The sequence below is a fragment of the Scyliorhinus torazame genome, chromosome 2 (assembly GCF_047496885.1).
Source record: "Scyliorhinus torazame isolate Kashiwa2021f chromosome 2, sScyTor2.1, whole genome shotgun sequence".
In the NCBI taxonomy this organism is placed as follows: Eukaryota; Metazoa; Chordata; class Chondrichthyes; order Carcharhiniformes; family Scyliorhinidae; genus Scyliorhinus; species Scyliorhinus torazame.
This window is the reverse complement of record NC_092708.1, coordinates 282,683,518-282,704,570: the sequence shown is the minus strand read 5'-3', so window position 1 is coordinate 282,704,570 and position 21,053 is coordinate 282,683,518. Positions and strand designations below refer to the sequence as shown.

The 21,053-nt window shown below is 48.5% G+C and overlaps 1 protein-coding gene across 2 annotated transcripts in view; it reads left to right on the top strand.

Moving 5' to 3' along the window:
* The window catches only part of LOC140399001 (G2/M phase-specific E3 ubiquitin-protein ligase-like), a 486,739-nt gene that overhangs the window by 179,271 nt on the left and 286,415 nt on the right, over positions 1 to 21,053 (top strand). For both annotated transcript variants that reach the window (XM_072488055.1, XM_072488045.1), the window contains one exon: positions 1,606 to 1,771. In XM_072488055.1, coding sequence (XP_072344156.1) covers positions 1,606 to 1,771 — 166 coding nt within the window. The remainder of the gene's footprint in view (positions 1 to 1,605; positions 1,772 to 21,053) is intronic.

Here is a 21,053-nt window from a genome sequence, read left to right as displayed (position 1 = left end):
TATGTTTATCCAATAAACTTTTAAATGCCCTCTATGTTGGCGAGTTCACTACTGTAGCAGGTAGGGCATTCCACGGCCTCACTACTCTTTGCGTAAAGAACCTACCTCTGACCTCTGTCCTATATCTATTACCCCTCAGTTTAAAGCTATGTCCCCTCGTGCCAGCCATTTCCATCCGCGGGAGAAGGCTCTCACTGTCCACCCTATCCAACCCCCTGATCATTTTGTATACCTCTATTAAGTCTCCTCTTAACCTTCTTCTCTCCAACGAAAACAACCTCAAGTCCATCAGCCTTTCCTCATAAGATTTTCCCTCCATACCAGGCAACATCCTGGTAAATCTCCTCTGCACCCGCTCCAAAGCCTCCACGTCCTTCCTATAATGCGGTGACCCGAACTGTACGCAATACCCCCAAATGCGGCCGTACCAGAGTTCTGTACAGCTGCAATATGACCTCCTGACTCCGGAACTCAATCCCTCTACCAATAAAGGCCAACACTCCATCGGCCTTCTTCACCCACCCTATCAACCTGGGTGGCAACTTTCAGGGATCTATGTACATGGACACCTAGATCCCTCTGCTCATCCACACTTCCAAGAACTTTACCATTAGCCAAATATTCCGCATTCCTGTTATTCCTTCCAAAGTGAATCACCTCACACTTCTCTACATTAAACTCCATTTGCCACCTCTCAGCCCAGCTCTGCAGCTTATCTATATCCCTCTGTAACCTGCTACTTCCTTCCACACTATCGACAACACCACCGACTTTAGTATCGTCTGCAAATTTACTCACCCACCCTTCTGCGCCTTCCTCTAGGTCATTGATAAAAATAACAAACAGCAACGGCCCCAGAACAGATCCTTGTGGTACTCCACTTGTAACTGAACTCCATTCTGAACATTTCCCATCAACCACCACCCTCTGTCTTCTTTCAGCTAGCCAATTTCTGATCCACATCTCTAAATCACCCTCAATCCCAGCCTCCGTATTTTCTGCAATAGCCTACCGTGGGGAACCTTATCAAACGCTTTGCTGAAATCCATATACACCACATCAACTGCTCTACCCTCGTCTACCTGTTCAGTCACCTTCTCAAAGAACTCAATAAGGTTTGTGAGGCATGACCTACCCTTCACAAAGCCATGCTGACTATCCCTGATCATATTATTCCTATCTAGATGATTATAAACCTTGTCTCTTATAATCCCCTCCAAGACTTTACCCACTGCAGACGTGAGGCTCACCGGTCTATAGTTGCCGGGGTTGTCTCTGCTCCCCTTTTTGAACAAAGGGACCACATTTACTATCCTCCAGTCCTCTGGCACTATTCCTGTAGCCAACGATGACATAAAAAGATGTGCAAGTTAGGTGGATTGGCCATGCTAAATTGTCCCTTGGTGTCCAGGAATCAGTAGGTTAGGATAAAGGATTATAGAAATGGGACATGGGTGGAGTACTGTTTCAGAGGGTCGGTCCAGACTTAATGGGCCGAATGGCCTCCTTCTGCCTATAGGGATTCTATGAGTCTATGAAATTGCTGAATCACTTTGCAAACTTCATAAATTATCTTAATGGTGTTCCTATTTTTTAACCTTCCAGATCTTACTGTTGGGAGCACAGACCTGTGCAAAAGATACCATCTATATGGTCAGGTAGTTCTTACACATGTGCTGTCTGTTTAGAATCCATTGACCCACTTCCATCATATGACATTTTGAAGAGCCCTTGCTGTAAAAACACTTGGTTTCACAGACAGTGTGTGCAGGTGAGTGAACAGTAAAATATTAATTATATACATTGTTGGGGATAAAGTTCAGTAGTGTGGTCTCTGCTTCAAAAATAATTTCAATACACCTGCACTTTTGAAATTATAGTTGGTAGTCTTCAGTATGAAATGGGAACGCTTTTTGGACCTAGTAATTACTTAAATTCTACAGAGTTGGGACTTCCGGTTGCGGTGATGACCAGCTAAGCCGCATGTTTCGGCGGCTCCAGCTCGAACGGACCTTCGGGCTCTTTTAAGAGCCCCAACGGGGAATTTTTTCGGGACAAAACCCGGTGTGGGGTGAGACAACAGGGAGTCCCCCCCCCCCCCCAGCGAAAAAGAAAAATATCGGCGGTGGTGGCCAGATCTCGAAGAATCCTCGAGGGCAGTGGCAGAAGGAAGAAAGGAGCAAGATGGCGATGGAGGGAGCCCAGGTGACCTGGGGACCGGACCAGGATAAATTTTTAAGACGGTGTGTGGAGCTGCTAAAAAAGGAGGTGCTGGCCCCGATGTTACAAGCAACTGAGGGGCTTAAGGAGACACAAAAGACCCAGGAGATAGAGCTCCGTGTGGTGGAGCAGAAGGTGACTGACAACGAGGACGAGATCCTGGGCCTGGCGGTCAAAATGCAGACGCACGAGGCGCTCCATAAGAAGCGCATCGAAAGGATTGAAGTCCTAGAAAACAGATCACGGAGAAAGAACCTCCGGATCCTGGGTCTCCCCGAGGGAGTGGAAGGAGCTGACGGCGGGGCTTACGTGAGTACGATGCTACGCTCGCTAATGGGAGCTGAGGCCCCCTCGGGCCCCTTGAAAGTGGAAGGGGCCCATCGGGTCCCTGCGAGGAGACCAAAGGCGGGAGAACCATCTAGGGCGATGATTGTGCGATTTCACCGCTTCAATGATAGAGAGGCGGTTCTGAGATGGGCCAAGAAGGTACGGAGTAGTAGATGGGAGAATGCGGTGGTACGAGTGTATCAGGATTGGAGTGCGGAGGTGGTGAGCTTCAATCAAGCCAAGGAGGCGCTGCACAAGAAGAAAGTGAAGTTCGGGATGTTGCAGCCGGCGCGACTGTGGGTCACGCACCAGGAGAGGCATTACTACTTCAAAACGGCGGAAGAAGCATGGACCTTCATTAAAAACGAGAAACTGGATCAGAACTGAGCGACTGATGTTGGAGGGGAAACGACAATGCTGATGTATATAGAAATGTAAATTGGGGAGGGGGGGATATTGAGAAAAGTGGGCGCCGGTGGGGGGGAAGAAGAGACTCGGGTGGGGGATGGGGAATGGGAGTGGGGCGGCAGAGGGAGCTGCGCCACGAGGGGCGGGACGGCTCTAGAGAACACTAGGTTTCTTTTTCTTGTTCCCGCCTCAGAAAGATGATGGCGGGAAGATAGGCGCAAGGTGGATGGGAGTTCCTCACATGGGGGGGGGGGGGTGGTCAGGGCGAGAGCGGGAGAAGCCGGGGTCAGTTGAAGTCAGCTGACTTTCGGAAGCAATATGGGGGGAGTAACCATGCTAGATGGGGGTCTAGCAGGGAGGAGGAGGAGGGGGGGGGGGGGGAGATAACTGGGTTGCTGCTGCGGAGATCGAGAAGGAACTGGTAAAAGAAAAGGTGGTCGGGGCGGGAATGCGCCGCCTGGGGGACGAGTGGGTGCGCGGAACCGGGAAGTGGGACTGGCCTAGAGAGGGTGATGGCTAGTCGACAGAGGAGGGGGGCGGGCAGCCCCCCAGTCCGGCTGATCACGTGGAACGCGAGAGGCCTAAATGGGCTGATTAAGGGAATGGAGGTCGTGTTGGTTAATGTATATGCCCCGAATTGGGATGATGCAGGATTTATGAAGCGGATGCTGGGACGTATCCCGGACCTGGAGGTAGGAAACCTGATAATGGGGGGGGGACTTCAACACCGTGCTGGACCCAGAGTTAGATAGATCTAGATCTAGGACCGGAAGAAGGCCGGCAGCGGCCAAGGTGCTTAAGGGGTTTATGGACCAAATGGGGGAGTGGATCCGTGGAGATTTGCTAGGCCACTGGCCAAAGAGTTCTCCTTTTTCTCCCATGGCCATAAGGTATACTCCCGGATAGATTTCTTTGTTTTGGGTAGGTCACTGATTTCGAGGGTGGAAGGAACTGAGTACTCAGCCATAGCTGTTTCAGATCATGCCCCACACTGGGTGGACCTGGAACTAGGAGAGGAGAGGGAGCAGTGTCCACTCTGGCGACTGGATATGGCGGATGAGGGAGTCTGCGGAAGGGTGCGGGGATGTATCGAAAGATACCTGGAGGCCAACGACGACGGGGAGGTCCGAGTAGGAGTAGTATGGGAAGCACTAAAAGCGGTGGTCAGGGGAGAGTTGATCTCCAGCAGGGCTCACAAGGGGAAAACGGAGGCCAAAGAAAGGGAAAGACTACTGGGAGAGATTTTGAGGGTAGATAAAAAATATGCGGCGGTCCCGGATGAAGGGCTACACAGGGAGAGGCGACGACTCCAGACGGAGTTCGATCTGCTCACCACAGGGAGGGCAGAGGCACAGTGGAGGAAGGCACAGGGGATGAGATATGAATATGGGGAAAAGGTTGTTGGCCCACCAGCTGCGAAAGGGGACAGTGGCGAAGGAGATAGGGGAAGTTAGGGATGAAACGGGAGCCACAGTGCGGAGAGCAGGGAAGATAAACGAGGTGTTTAAGACCTTTTACGAGAGGCTATATAGGTCCCAACCCCCGGAGGGAAAAGAGGGGATGCAGCAGTTTCTGGACCAACTAAGGTTCCCGAAGGTGGAGGAGCAGGAGGTGGCAGGCCTGGCGGCGCCAATTGGGGTGGACGAGGTGATCAAAGGGCTGGGGAACATGCAGGCAGGGAAGGCCCCGGGACCAGATGGGTTCCCGGTGGAATTCTATAGAAAATATGCGGACTTGTTGGCCCCGCTGCTGGTAAGAACCTTTAACGAGGCCAGAGAAGGGAGGACCCTACCCCCGACAATGTCGGAGGCGACGATATCACTAATCTTGAGGCGAGATAAAGATCCGCGGCAGTGCGGGTCCTATAGGCCTATCTCATTGCTAAATGTGGACGCCAAGTTGCTGGCAAAGGTGCTGGCGACGAGGTTGGAGGATTGTGTCCCGGGGGTGGTGCACGAAGACCAGACAGGGTTCGTAAAGGGGAGACAATTGAATGTCAACGTGCGACGGCTATTAGGGGTGATAATGATGCCCCCAGCAGAGGGGGAGGCAGAGATCGTGGCGGTAATGGATGCAGAGAAGGCATTTGATCGGGTGGAGTGGGAGTATCTATGGGAGGTGCTGAGGAGGTTCGGGTTCGGGGAGGGGTTTGTCAGCTGGGTTAAACTCCTCTATGGGGCCCCAACAGCAAGTGTGGTCACAAATCGGCAAAGGTCGGAGTATTTTCGACTACACGGGAACAAGACGGGGATGCCCGCTGTCCCCATTACTGTTCGCGCTGGCAATTGAACCACTGGCCATAGCGCTGAGAGTCTCCAGAAAATCGAGAGGGGTGGTTAGAGGGGGAGAGGAACACCGAGTATCACTCTATGCGGATGACCTACTGCTGTATGTGACGGATCCAGTGGGGGGGGGTGTGACAGAGGTCATGCAGATATTGAGGGAGTTTGGAGATTTCTCGGGTTATAGGCTTAACATGGGAAAGAGTGAGCTTTTTGTGATACACCCTGGGGACCAGAGTAGAGGGATAGATGACCTACCGCTAAGGAGAGTGGAAAGAAACTTCCGATACCTGGGGATTCAGATAGCCAGGAGCTGGGGAACCTTACACAGACTCAATCTGACACGGCTGGTGGAACAAATGGAAGAGGATTTCAAAAGGTGGGACATGCAGCCGCTGTCACTGGCGGGCAGAGTGCAGGCAATTAAGATGATGGTCCTCCCGAGGTTCCTGTTTGTGTTCCAATGTCTCCCTATACTGATCACTAAGGCCTTCTTTAAAAAAAAAATAGATTGGAGCATCATGAGCTTCATGTGGGCAGGGAAGGCCCCGAGGGTAAGGAGGGGGTTCCTACAACATAGCAGAGACAGAGGGGGACTGGCGTTGCCGAATTTGGGCGACTACTATTGGGCCGCCAACGTGGCGATGATTCGTAAATGGATGATAGAGGGAGAGGGAGCGGCGTGGAAAAGGTTGGAGATGAAGTCCTGCAAAGGGACGAGCTTGAAGGCGCTGGTGAGGGCACCATTACCGCTCTCCCCAAAAAGGTTTACCACTAACCCAGTGGTGGCGGCAACATTAAGTATCTGAGGGCAATGGAGGTGACAGAGGGGTGTGCTGGGAGCCTCGGTGTGGTCCCCGATCAGGAACAACCATAGGTTTGCCCCAGGGAGGCTGGACGGAGGATTCCAGAGCTGGTACCGGGCAGGAATCAGGAGAGTGGGAGACTTATTTATAGATGGGACGTTTGCGAGTTTGGGAGTACTTGAGGAAAAGTATGAGCTGCCCCTGGGAAATACCTTTAGGTATATGCAGGTGAGCGCGTTCACGAGACAACTGGTGAGGGAATTTCCGCTGCTCCCGACACAGGGGATCCAGGACAGGGTGCTTTCGGGGGTGTGGGTCGGGGAGGGCAAAGTGTCCGAGATATACCGGGAGATGAGAGACGAGGGGGAGGAGCTCGTGGACGAACTGAAGGGAAAATGGGAAGAAGAGCTCGGGGAGGAGATTGAGGAGGGTTTGTGGGCGGATGCCCTAAGCAGGGTAAATTCCTCTTCCTCGTGTGCCAGGCTTAGCCTGATCCAATTTAAGGTGCTGCATAGAGCACACACAACGGGAGCAAGGTTGAGCAGGTTCTTCGGAGTGGAGGACAAATGTGGGAGGTGCGGGGGAAGCCCGGCGAACCACACACACATGTTTTGGTCATGTCTGGCACTGGAGGGGAGTGACGGGAGTGATCGCGAAGGTGGTGAAGGTCCGGGTCAAGCCAGGCTGGGGGTTAGCTATATTTGGAGGAGCGGATGAGCCGGGAGTGCAGGAGGCGAAAGAGGCCGATGTTGTGCCTTTGCGTCCCTAGTAGCCCGGCGTAGGATTTTACTCATGTGGAAGGAAGCGAAACCCCCCCTGGCCTGGAGACCTGGATAAACGATATGGCGGGGTTCATAAAACTGGAGCGGATGAAGTTTGCGCTGAGAGGATCGGCTCAAGGGTTCACCAGGCGGTGGCAACCGTTCCTCGACTATCTAGCGGAACGGTAGGGGGAAGATAGATAGCCAGCAGCAGCAGCCCGGGGGGGAGGGTGGGGAGGGTAAATTGTTTGTGTTCTAGATGGGGAGAGGGGGTGGGGGGAGCATTACTTTGTGTTATTTGGTTAGTTTACTATATTATTTAAACAATGTTATATAGCAGGTATCATGCTACAAATATTCTTCTAAACGTTTGGCTGTTTCATATTATCTTTAGAGTCGATAGTTTTGCAGCACAGCAAGAGGTCCTTCAGTCCATCGTGTCTGCGCCTATCTATTCTAATCTTTTTCCAGCACTTGACCCTAGCTTTTATGCTCTGATGTTTCAAGTGTTTATCTAAATGTTTCTTAACTGTTGTGAGAGTTCCTGCGTGTGCCACTCTTTCAGGCAGTGAGGTCCAGATTCCGACCACCTTCTGGGTCAAATCCCTGCTAAATCTAAAGCCCCCTGGTTAGTGACGTTCCACGAATTAAATGTTTCAGGCGGGATAGAGGGGGATGTAAAAGGGGTGGAGGATTTGCGCTACTGGTTAGGGAGAATATCACCGCTGTATTATGGGAGGACACCTCAGAGGGCAGCGAGGCTATATGGGTAGAGATCAGGAATAAGAAGGGTGCAGTCACAATGTTGGGGTTTACGACAGGCCTCGCAACAGCCAGCGGGGGATAGAGGAGCAGATAGGTACACAGATTTTGGAAACTAGTAAAAACAACTGGGTTTTTGGGATGGGTGACTTCAACTTCCCCAATATTGACTGGGACTCACTTAGTGCTAGGGGCTTAGACAGGGCAGAGTTTGTAAGGAGCATTCAGGAGGGCTTCTTAAAACAATATGTAGACAGTCCAACTAGGGAAGGGACTGTACTGGACCTGGTATTGGGGAATGAGCCCGACCAGGTGGTAGAAGTTTCAGTCGGGGAGCATTTCGGGAACAGTGACCGCAATTCAGTAAGTTTTAAAGTTCTGCTGGACAAGGATAAGGGTGTATGTGCTAAATTGGGGGAAGGCTAATTACAACAATATTAGGCAGGAACTGAAGAACCTAGATTGGGGCGGATGTTTGAGGATAAATCAACATCTGACATGTGGGAGGCATTCAAAGGTCAGTTGAAAGGAATTCAGGACCGGCGTGTTCCTGTGCGGAAGAAGGATAAATACGGCAAATTTCGGGAACCTTGGATAACGAGAGATATTGCAGGCCTTGTCAAAAAGAAAAAGGAGGCATTTGTCCGTGCCAGAAGGCTGGTAACAGACAAAGCCTGTGTGGAATATAAGGAAAGTAGGAAGGAACTTAAGCAAGGAGTCAGGAGGGCTAGAAGGGGGTCACGAAAAGTCATTGGCAAATAGGGTTAAAGAAAATCCCAAGGCTTTTTACACAAACATAAAAAGCAAGAGGGTAGCCAGGGAAAGGGTTGGCCCACTGAAAGATAGGCAAGGGAATCTGTGCGTGGAGCCAGAGGAAATGGGCGAGGTATTAAATGAATACTTTGCATCAGTATTCACCAAAGAGAAGGAATTGGTGGATGTTGAGTCTGGCGAAGAGTGTGTAGATAGCCTGGGTCACATTGAGATCCAAAAAGATGAGGTGTTGGGCGTCTTGAAAAATATTAAGGTAGATAAGTCCCCAGGGCCTGATGGGATCTACCCCAGAATACTGTAGGAGGCTAGAGAGAAATTGCTGAGGCCTTGACAGAAATCCTTGGATCCTCACTGTCTTCAGGTGATGTCCCGGAGTACTGGAGAATAGCCAATGTTGTTCCTTTGTTTAAGAAGGGTAGCAAGGATAATTGAGGGAATTACAGGCCGGTGAGCGTAACGTCAGTGGTAGGGAAATTACTGGAGAGAATTCTTCGAAACAGGATCTACTCCCATTTGGAAACAAATGGACGTATTAGTGAGAGGCAGCATGGTTTCGTGAAGGGGAGGTCGTGTCTCACTAACTTGATAGAGTTTTTCGAAGAGGTCACAAAGATGATTGATGCAGGTAGGCCAGTGGATGTTGTCTATATGGACTTCAGTAAGGCCTTTGACAAGGTCCCTCATGGTAGACTGGGACAAAAGGTGAAGTCACACGGGATCAGGGGTGAGCTGGCAAGGTGGATACAGAACTGGCTATGTCATAGAAGGCAGAGTAGCAGCAATGGAAGGGTGCTTTTCTAATTGGAGGGCTGTGACTAGTGGTGTTCCGCAGGGATCAGTGCTGGGACCTTTGCTGTTTGTAGTCTATAAATGATTTGGAGGAAAATGTAACTGGTCTGATTAGTAAGTTTGCAGACGACACAAAGGTTGGTGGAATTGCGGATAGCGATGCGGACTGTCAGAGGATACAGCAGGATTTAGATTGTTTGGAGACTTGGGCGGAGAGATGGCAGATGGAGTTTAATCCGGACAAATGTGAGGTAATACATTTTGGAAGGTCTAATGCAGGTCGGGAATATACAGTGAATGGTAGAACCCTCAAGAGTATTGAAAGTCAGAGAGATCTAGGTGTACAGGTCCACAAGTCACTGAAAGGGGCAACGCAGGTGGAGAAGGTAGTCAAGAAGGCATACGGCATGCTTGCCTTCATTGGCCGGGGCATTGAGTATAAGAATTGGCAAGTCATGTTGCAGCTGTATAGAACCTTAGTTAGGCCACACTTGGAGTATAGTGTTCAATTCTGGTCGCCACACTACCAGAAGGATGTGGAGGCTTTAGAGAGGGTGCAGAAGGGATTTACCAGGATGTTGCCTGGTATGGAGGGCATGAGCTATGAGGAGCGGTTGAATAAACTCGGTTTGTTCTCACTGGAACGACGGAGGTTGAGGGGCGACCTGATAGAGGTCTACTAAATTATGAGAGGCATAGACAGAGTGGATACTCGGAGACTTTTCCCCAGGGTAGACGGGTCAATTACTCGGGGGCATAGGTTTAAGGTGCGAGGGGCAAGGTTTAGAGGAGATGTACGAGGCAAGTTTCTTACACCGAGGGTAGTGGGTGCCTGGAACTCACTGCTGGAGGAGGTGGTGGAAGCAGGGACGATAGTGACATTTAAGGGGCATCTGGACAAATATATGAATAGAATGGGAATAGAGGGTTACAGACCCAGAAAGTGTAGAAGATTTTAGTTTAGATGGGCAGCATGGTCGGCTTGGAGGGCCGAAGGGCCTGTTCCTGCGCATACCTTTCTTTGTTCTTTGACCCCCTCTTATTAAGAATTATAAATTCCCTACAGTGCAGAAGGAGGCCATTCGGACAATCGAGTCGCCACTGGCCTTTGGAAAGAGCAATCTATTTAAGCTTAAGCCCACGCCTCCACCCTATCCCAGTAACACGACCAAACTTTTTTGGACACTAAGGGGCAATTTAGCATGGCCAGTCCACCTAAGCTGCACATCTTTGGACTGTGGGACGAAACCGGAGCATCCAGAGGAAACCCACGCAGACACTGGGAGAATGTGCAACCCCCACAAAGACAGTCACCCAGTGCCAGAATTGAACCCAGTCCCTGGAACTGAGGCAACAGAGCTAACCACTGTGCCACCATGTCGCAGTCTGAGGGGAAAGTTTTTTCCTATTGTTATGGGCCAGGGTTGAGAGAACCCCAAAGTATATCATGGAGATCACCTGACCCACGACTTACTAGATTGTGGTATGGGGAGCACACGGCCCACTCTACAAGTGTGGTACAGCAGAAATCTAAAAGTATTTTTTAAAGCAAAACGATGTTTATTCTATGAACTCAGTTAACCCTTTTAAAACATAGAGTGAACATCTTAGCAACACCAACTCAAATACAACCCCCAAAGAATACTACGCTAAGTAATCCTTAAACATTCTTTTTAACATCCATAAGACAAAAAAAAACTTTAAACAGAAGCACAACAGGTTTAAATTCACCACTGAGAACAGTTAGCACTCTGAATTCACCAAATGATCAAGAGATAGTCTTTGGATGGCAGAAAGAACAAAATTACACCTCCTTTGGCTGGCTGTAGCTCCAACACTAAAACGAAACTAAAAAACACAGACAACACCCAAACTTTTTCTCAAAGCAAAACTAAAAAGCAGAGCCAGAGCTCAGCTCCACCCACACTCTGACATCACTGCAGCCACCTGAGCAGACAAACATTTCTTGAAGTGACATTCCCATGACACCTCCCCCCCAAGAAAAAAAAATAATCCACCAACTTCAAGATGGTTTCATTTTTCCCCTTTTCACTATCCTTTAAGAAATGCACACAATAAAGATACTTTTCGTTTCAAAAAACAACACATGCATAATAACATAGGTATAATAACATAGTCCATTTTAGTTCTTCTTCCTTCACCGAACCGGCTTCTTGATTGATAGTCTCTTTGGACGAGCAGGTCTCTGCACGATTCATACATTTCTCTACGCTTCGGCATTTCTCTTTAAAGTCAGATACATTAGATCAATCTGATCACAGAGTCCCTTGTAATTCTCCAACACAGGAGCATTGGTTATCACAACTTTCAGGCAGTCAAATGCCTGTTGAAATTCCGCTCCACTAAAATTTTAGACGTTTCTTCAGCAAGCCCATCAGTGGAGCGACCACACTGCTAAAATTCGGTACAAATTTCCGTTAAAATCCGATCCTACCAAGAAATCGCATTATTTCCTGTCCTGTTGAGGATATCGGAAACTCCTCAATAACTGTTGTTTTTGCATCCCGCGGGACCATTCAACCCTGTCCGATTGTATGACCAAGGACAGTGACTTGAGCTTTTCCAAATTCACTTTCGGCTAGGTTTATCACCAAATCCACCTCCTGAAGTCGATCGAATAACTCCATCAGATGTTTTAAATGTTCATTCCATGTCTGGCTGAAAATTACCAGGTCGTCAATGTATACAGCACAATTGGGTAATCCTGAAACAACTTTGTTAGTTAACCGTTGAAATGTGGCTGGGGCATTTTCCATGCCGAACGGCATAACTTTGAATTGGTCTATACCATCTGGAGTCACAAAAGCAGAAATCGCCGTCGCCCTTTCGGATAAAGGTACCTGCCAGTAATCTTTAAGTAAATCCAGTTTGAAAATAAAAGCTGATTGTCCCACTTTCTCAATGCAATCCTCCAAACGTGGGATAGGATAAGAGTCCGTTCTTGTAACTGCATTAGCCTTTCTCTCGTCCACACACAACCGTTGGGTATTGTCTGGTTTGGTATCATCACGATGGGTGAACTCCATTGGCTGCAACCCAGTTCAATTATGCCTGTTTTAAGCATACTTTCAATATTTTTGTTAACCGTTGCCAATTTTGAAGGGTTAAGTTCATATGGATGTTGTTTGATTGGAACAGCATTTCCCACATCTACATCATGTATAGCCATTTTAGTACTTCCCAATTTACCTCCACAAACTTGCCCATGTGATATTGTTGAAATCTACCATGCGGTTCAATGTAGTCTCATATACACTTTAACTCAGTAGAAATTTAAGCTCCACGTCTCTAGTGCAAAATGAAATCTTTTATTGTGTCTATTGATTATAATTGAGAGTTTGAAATCTTCTTGTGGTTACAAATCAAATGTTCTCAAGAAAGCCCCTGCAGAAGGCTTGAAGAAATATAATCAAACTTAGTTTACAAATAGATTGAACTTTCAAAATACAGTAATGGTTTCTTGCTCAAAGCAAACAGCTTGCGCAGACTTTAGAGTTAGAGTATAAATATGAAAATACGAAATAAGGATAGCGGGTAGATCGATAAATGATATAGTGTGATCCCGGAATGAAAATGACTGCCCGGACCTCTACATTTAAGGAAAATGTACGGACATCGCGCAACAATCACCAGGCAGGAATGTTCCCTTCCAGTCGGGGAACACTTCAGCAGTCAAGGGCATTCAGCCTCTGATCTCCGGGTAAGCGTTCTCCAAGGCGGCCTTCAGGACGCGCGACAACGCAGAATCGCCGAGCAGAAACTTATAGCCAGGTTCCGCACACATGAGTGCGGCCTCAACCGGGACCTGGGATTCATGTCGCATTACATTCATCCCCCACCATCTGGCCTGCAAAATCCTACCAACTGTCCTGGCTTGATACAATTCACACCTCTTTAACCTGGGGTTACCCCATCTCTGGATCTGTAAAGATTCAATCACCTGCTAATGCTCGCATTCCAAGCATTGTCTGGCATCTTTGAATCTGTCTATATATGTGTTTCTGGAACATACCTCTTCATTCACCTGAGGAAGGAACAGCGCTCCGAAAGCTAGTGACATCGAAACAAACCTGTTGGACTTTAACCTGGTGTTGTAAGACGTCGTACTTTAAGGAAAATGTTATCAGTCTGACTCCATCAATTCCTACCCCTGTCATGTGTTGATTGGCTTGGATGAGTCTCAAATGCATTTGATTGGATGATTAGTTGTCAATCATCAATGTGCAACACAGATGTGCATATGTTGCATCTTTGAGTGTTTGCTGTGTGTTGGAATGTGACTTACACTTTTAATCAGATCTGGTTTCTGCTGACTACTATACTTATTCACATTTTGAACAATGGTAGATTCATGTTAACTTGTGGTACACTTTTTGACCTTCATTGAATTGTTTCGTTTGCTTCTAGTTGGGCTGCAAACATTTCAAATGTTTCAAATCTATGCTTTTGTTATTGCAAGCTGTACGCTTTGTAATCTGTTTGCAGTCTTAGATGGAATTCATTTTAAAATGAATTTTGACATGGGCTTTAGTATTTACATCAAAATGGCTAAATCAATAATCCTTTTGCCTATCAGAAATAGCTGGTTTCCTTCTGATATCAATAACTCTTCAGGTCAGTCCGTTTTTCCTCTGGAAGCTAATCCAACAATTTATCCCAATTTTTAAGAACAATCTCGTTTTCCAATTTAATTTGAGGTATGTCAAATTCACAGTCATCTGGATTTCGTTTGTCACTAAGTTAGAATCATTAAAACTTCCTCCTGTTGCTCTCCTTCCCTTTCATAGCACCTTTTAAGCATATTCACATGACGCACGCGGTGAGTTTTCCTTCTATCCTGCATTCTTACCACATAATTCACCTCACTTTCCTTTCAATCTGATAAGGTCCACAAAACCTTGCTTTTAAAGGTTCACCTACCACTCGTAACAATACCAAAACTTTATCTCCACAGGCAAAACTACGAACTTTGGATTTCCTGTCCTCTACCCGTTTCATCACATGTTGTGCACCCTTTAAATGCTGTCTAGCCAATTCACCTGCTCTATTTAATCATTCCCTAAAATTTGACACTTAATCCAATAATCTTAAGATCCGACTGCTCACTCACCAATTTTTCCTTAAATCAATTTAAGTGGTCCTCATGACCAAAAATTAATTCAAAAGGACCAAATTTGGTTGACTCGTTAGGTGCATCCCTAATTGCAAACCGTACGAATGTAATTCCTTTGTCCGGGACTTCCGGGTGCGGCGATGACCAGCTGAGTCGCACGTTTCGGCAGCTCCCTGTGAAACGGACTTTTGGGCTCTTGATAGGAGCCCCAACGGCAATTTTAACGGCTGAAAACACCGTGCGGTAAACCAGAAGGGTGTTCCCCCTGGACACGGATGGAAAAAGGAGAGGAAAGTGGCCGGATTGCAGCGGATCCTTTGGAACAACGGCAAGGAAGGCAAGCAGAAACCAAGATGGCGTCGGAAGGTGGCAGTTTCATATGGGGCCCTGAACAACAAGAGTTTTTGAAACGCTGCGTGGAGGAGATAAAAAAGGAAATGAAGAAAGAGTTGTTGGCCCCGATATTACAGGCGATTGAAGGGCTGAAAGAGGAACAAAAGACCCAGGAGCAGGAGCTTCGGGTCGTGAAGGCGAAAGCAGCAGAGAATGAAAACGATATACAGGGCCTGGTGGTGAAGTCGGAGATACAGGAGGCACACCAGAAACGATCTGTGGAGAGGTTGGAGGCACTGGAAAATAACGCAAGGAGGAACAACTTGAGGATTCTTGGCCTTCCTGAAGGTGTGGAGGGGGCGGACGTCGGGGCATATGTGAGCACGATGCTGCACTCGTTAATGGGAGTGGAGGCCCCGACGGGTCCGTTGGAGGTGGAGGGAGCATACCGAGTTATGGTGCAAGGATCGAGAGCAGGAGAAGCTCCCAGAGCCATAGTGGTGAGATTTCTCCGTTTTAAGGATAGAGAAATGGTCCTTAGATGGGCGAAGAAAACTCGGTGTAGTAAATGGGAGAACGCGGTGATCCGCGTCTATCAAGATTGGAGTGCGGAGGTGGCGAGAAGGAGGGCGAGCTTTAATCGGGCCAAAGCGGTACTTCACAAAAAAAAGATAAAGTTTGGAATGCTGCAACCGGCAAGACTGTGGGTCACATATCAAGGGAGGCACCACTACTTTGAGACGGCGGATGAAGCGTGGACTTTTATTGTAGAAGAAAAATTGGAATGATTGGACTACGAAAATGAACGTTTGGACAAAGTGGTGGGACGAGTGGAGGGGGGGGGGCGAAGAGGGATTGTATGATTAATCCTGCGGTATGGTAACTTTTCTTTCTCCCACAGGTGGTGATGGGGGGAGGTGGGGAGGGAGAGGAGATGGGGCGTTGGCCATGGGAGGCGGGGCCGAGGGAGAGGCGCGGGCTTGGTTCCCGCGCTATGATAATTATGGCGGGAATAGAGAAGCAGGAAGGAGGGGGCGCCGCACGGGGCGAGCCGTGATCACGGGGGGAAGCCGAGGTCAGCCAGAGTTTGCTGACTTCTGGGAGCAACATGGGGGGAGTAATTACGCTAGCGGGGGGTCTAGCGGGGGGGGGGGGGGGAATTACTGGGTTGCTGCTGCTGGGGAAAGGGGGGAGTGGGTACGGGAAAGGATGGGCGGGGGGGCACCGTCTGGGAGAAATACAGCTGCGTGGGAACTGGGCGAGAAGCTGGAAAAAGATGATGGCTAACCGGCAAGGGGGGGGGCGGGGGGTGGGAAGCCCCCCAACTCGGCTGATCACGTGGAACGTGAGGGGGCTTAACGGGCCGATAAAGAGGGCACGAGTACTCGCACACCTTAAGAAACTTAAAGCAGATGTGGCCATGTTACAGGAAACGCACCTGAAACTGATAGATCAGGTTAGGTTGCGCAAAGGATGGGTAGGGCAGGTGTTCCATTCGGGGCTGGATGCGAAAAACAGGGGGGTGGCTATATTAGTGGGGAAGCGGGTAATGTTCGAGGCAAAGACTATAGTGGCGGATAACGGGGGCAGATACGTGATGGTGAGTGGCAAATTACAGGGAGAGATGGTGGTGTTGGTAAACGTGTATGCCCCGAATTGGGACGATGCCAATTTTATGAAGCGAATGCTAGGACGCATCCCAGACCTAGAGACCGGAAAGCTGATAATGGGGGGAGACTTTAACACGGTGTTGGAACCAAGGCTGGATAGGTCGAAGTCCAGGACTGGTAGGAGGCCGGCAGCAGCCAAGGTGCTTAAGGATTTTATGGAGCAGATGGGAGGGGTGGACCCGTGGAGATTCAGTAGACCTAGGGAGTAAGGAGTTCTCGTTTTTCTCCTATGTCCATAAAGTCTATTCACGCATAGACTTTTTTGTGTTGGGTAGGGCATTGATCCCGAGGGTGAGGGGAACGGAATATACGGCTATAGCCATTTCGGATCATGCCCCACACTGGGTAGACTTGGAGATAGGGGAGGAAACAAGAGGGCGTCCACCCTGGAGAATGGACATGGGACTAATGGCGGATGAGGGGGTGTGCTTAAGGGTGAGGGGATGCATTGAAAAGTACTTGGAACTCAATGACAATGGGGAGGTTCAGGTGGGAGTGGTCTGGGAGGCATTGAAGGCGGTGGTTAGGGGGGAGCTGATATCAATAAGGACACATAAAGGGAAGCAGGAGAGTAAGGAACGGGAGCGGTTGTTGCAAGAACTTTTGAGGGTGGACAGACAGTATGCGGAAGCACCGGAGGAGGGACTGTATAGGGAAAGGCAAAGGCTGCATGTGGAATTTGACTTGCTGACCACAGGCACTGCAGAGGCACAATGGAGGAAGGCGCAGGGTGTACAGTATGAATATGGAGAGAAGGCGAGCAGATTGCTGGCACACCAATTGAGGAAAAGGGGAGCAGCGAGGGAAATAGGGGGGGTGAGAGACGAAGATGGAGAGACGGAGCGGGGAGCGGAGAGAGTGAATGAAGTGTTTAAGACATTTTATAAAAAATTGTATGAAGCTCAACCCCCGGATGGGAGGGAGAGAATGATGGAGTTTTTGGATCGGCTGGAAATTCCCAAGGTGGAAGAGCAGGAAAGGATGGGATTGGGAGCATTGACAGATCACGGTAGAAGAAGTTGTGAAAGGAATTAGGAACATGCAGACTGGAAAGGCCCTGGGACCGGACGGATTCCCAGTTGAATTTTACAGAAAATATTTGGACTTGCTCGCTCCGCTACTGACGAGGACCTTTAACGAGGCAAAGGAAAGGGGACAACTGCCCCCGACTATGTCAGAAGCAACGATATCGCTTCTTTTAAAGAAGGAAAAGGATCCGCTACAATGCGGGTCCTACAGACCAATCTCCCTCCTCAATGTAGATGCCAAGGTCTTGGCCAAGGTAATGGCAATGAGAATAGAGGAATGTGTCCCGGGGGTGGTTCATGAGGACCAAACTGGGTTTGTGAAGGGGAGACAGCTGAACACGAACATACGGAGGTTGTTAGGGGTAATGATGATGGCCCCACCAGAGGGTGAAACGGAGATAGTAGTGGCGATGGATGCCGAGAAAGCATTTGATAGAGTGGAGTGGGATTATCTGTGGGAGGTGTTGAGGAGATTTGGGTTCGGAGAGGGGTATGTTAGATGGGTGCAGCTGTTGTATAGGGCCCCAGTGGCGAGTGTGGTCACGAATGGACGGGGATCGGCATATTTTCGGCTCCATAGAGGGACAAGGCAGGGATGTCCTCTGTCCCCATTACTGTTTGCACTGGCGATTGAGCCCCTGGCGATAGCGCTGAGAGGTTCCAAGGGATGGAGGGGAATACTTAGGGGAGGAGAAGAACACCGGGTATCTTTATATGCGGATGATCTGCTACTATATGTGGCGGATCCAGCGGAGGGGATGCCAGAAATAATGCGGATACTTGGGGAGTTTGGGGATTTTTCAGGGTATAAATTGAACATGGGGAAGAGTGAGCTGTTTGTGGTGCATCCAGGGGAGCAGAGTAGAGAAATAGAAGACCTACCGTTGAGGAAGGTAACAAGAGACTTTCGTTACCTGGGGATCCAGATAGCTAAGAATTGGGGCACATTGCACAGGCTAAATTTGACGCGGTTGGTGGAACAGATGGAGGAAGATTTCAAGAGATGGGATATGGTAGCATTGTCAATGGCAGGGAGGGTGCAGGCGGTTAAGATGGTGGTCCTCCCGAGATTCCTCTTTGTGTTTCAGTGTCTCCCGGTGGTGATCACGAAGGCTTTTTTCAAAAGGATAGAAAAGAGTATCATGGGTTTTGTTTGGGCCGGGAAGACTCCGAGAGTGAGGAAGGGATTCTTACAGCGTAGTAGGGATAGGGGGGGGCTGGCACTACCGAGCCTAAGTGAGTATTATTGGGCCGCTAATATTTCAATGGTGAGTAAGTGGATGGGAGAGGAGGAAGGAGCGGCGTGGAAGAGATTAGAGAGGGCGTCCTGTAGGGGGACCAGCCTGCAGGCTATGGTGACAGCCCCATTGCCGTTCTCACCAAGGAACTATACCACGAGTCCGGTGGTGGTAGCTACACTGAAGATTTGGGGACAGTGGAGACGACATAGGGGAAAGACCGGAGCACTGGGGGGGTCCCCGATAAGAAACAACCATAGGTTTGCCCCGGGGGGAATGGATGGGGGATATGGAATGTGGCAAAGAGCAGGTATAACGCAATTGAAAGATCTATTTGTGGATGGGAAGTTTGCGAGTCTGGGAGCGCTGACCGAGAAATATGGGTTGCCCCAAGGGAATGCATTCAGGTACATGCAATTGAGGGCTTTTGCGAGGCAGCAGGTGAGGGAATTCCTGCAGTTCCCGACACAAGAGGTGCAGGACAGAGTCATCTCAAAGAAATGGGTGGGGGACGGTAAGGTGTCGGATATATATAGGGAAATGAGAGCCGAAGGGGAGACTATGATGGACGAACTAAAAGGGAAATGGGAAGAAGAGCTAGGGGAGGAGATTGAGGAGGGGATGTGGGCAGATGCCCTAAACAGGGTAAACTCGTCGTCCTCGTGCGCCAGGCTAAGCCTGATTCAGTTTAAGGTATTACACAGGGCACATATGACTGGAACACGGCTCAGTAAATTTTTTGGGGTGGAGGATAGGTGTGTGAGGTGCTCGAGAAGCCCAGCGAATCATACCCATATGTTTTGGTCATGCCCGGCACTACAGGGGTTTTGGATGGGGGTGACAAAGGTGCTTTCGAAAGTAGTAGGAGTCCGGGTCGAACCAAGCTGGGGGTTGGCTATATTTGGGGTTGCACAAGAGCCGGGAGTGCAGGAGGCGAAAGAGGCCGATGTTTTGGCCTTTGCGTCCCTAGTAGCCCGGCGCAGAATATTGCTAATGTGGAAAGAAGCCAAGCCCCCGGGGGTGGAGACCTGGATAAATGATATGGCGGGGTTCATAAAGTTAGAGCGGATTAAGTCCGTCCTAAGGGGGTCGGCTCAAGGGTTTACTAGGCGGTGGCAACCGTTCGTCGAATATCTTGCGGAAAGATAGATAGGGGAGAACAAAGAAGGCAGCAGCAGCGGCCCAGGACTTGGGGGGGGAGGGGGGGGGAGGGATGGGGGGGTATTGGGGGGGGGGGGGGTGGCCTGAGACAAGGCAGTTGCCAATTAGGGCTAGTTTTTATTTTTTGTTAGTTAATATTTATTTATTTGTTGTTGTTTTTGTTTAAATTTAAAAAGGTCATTATTATCTGTATTGTTACAATGTTGTGTAAAGGATGCACAATGTACTGTGTTGGTTGACCAAAAATTTTCAATAAAATATTATTTAAAAAAAAAAAGGAATTCCTTTGTCCCAATCCTCCAGATAATCTTGACAATAAGCCCTCAACATTGTCTTTAATGTCTGATGCCACCTTTCTAACGCTCTCTGCGATTTTGGATGGCACGCAGTTGATTTAAATTGTTTTATTCCCAAGCTATCCATAACTTCTCTGAATAGCTTTGAGGTAAAATTTGATCCATGATCCGATTGTATTTCTGTGGGTAGTCCTTATCTAGTAAAGAATTTAAGTAACTCCTCCACAATCTTTTTAGCTGGAATATTGCATACTGGAATGGCCTATGGAAACCTAGTAGACACATCCATTATAGTCAAAAAAATATTGATTCCCACTTTTCATTTTCGGAAGTAGCCCTACAAGACTGTTGTAAAAGGTTTCTCAAATGCTGGAATGGGTATTAAGGGTGCTGGTTTTATCACTGCTTGAGTTTTCCTATCACTTGACGTGTGACAGGATCGACAAAATTTAACTACATCTGTATGTAGTCCAGGCCAATAAAAATGTTTTTGGATTTCAGCTTGAGTTTTCCTTATTCCCAAATGACCTCCAACTGGTACCTCGTGCTACTCGCAACACCTCCTTTCCATACTCTACTGGCAATACCACTTGAACTTCTGCCCACTTTTCATCTGCCTGCATATGTAAAGGTCTCCATTTTCTCATCAAGACATCATTTTTACAGTAATAACACTCTGGTGTACAGTCAGATTCCTCTTCCATGTATGCTTTCTGATACATCCGGTTTATTTCTATATCTTTCTCTTGTAACTCCGCCAATTTTCCTGAACTAAAAATATCCGCCTCATCCTCCACCTGTTCGTTTTCAACCATCCGATCAAAAATCGTTTCAGATAATTGAACTTCAACTTTATCTTCACTCTCTGATTTCTTCTCTTGTCTTAACCTGTGACTTTGCGACCTTGTTACTACACAATCCGGAAATATCCCAGGATATTAGCCCTTCAAAACTTCAGTTGTCTGATTTTTCACTGGCTTATCAATCACAGTAGGCATCACTCCCACCTGCAATCCAGCTATATCATTACCCATGATAAACTGTATTCCTGGACAAGATAATTT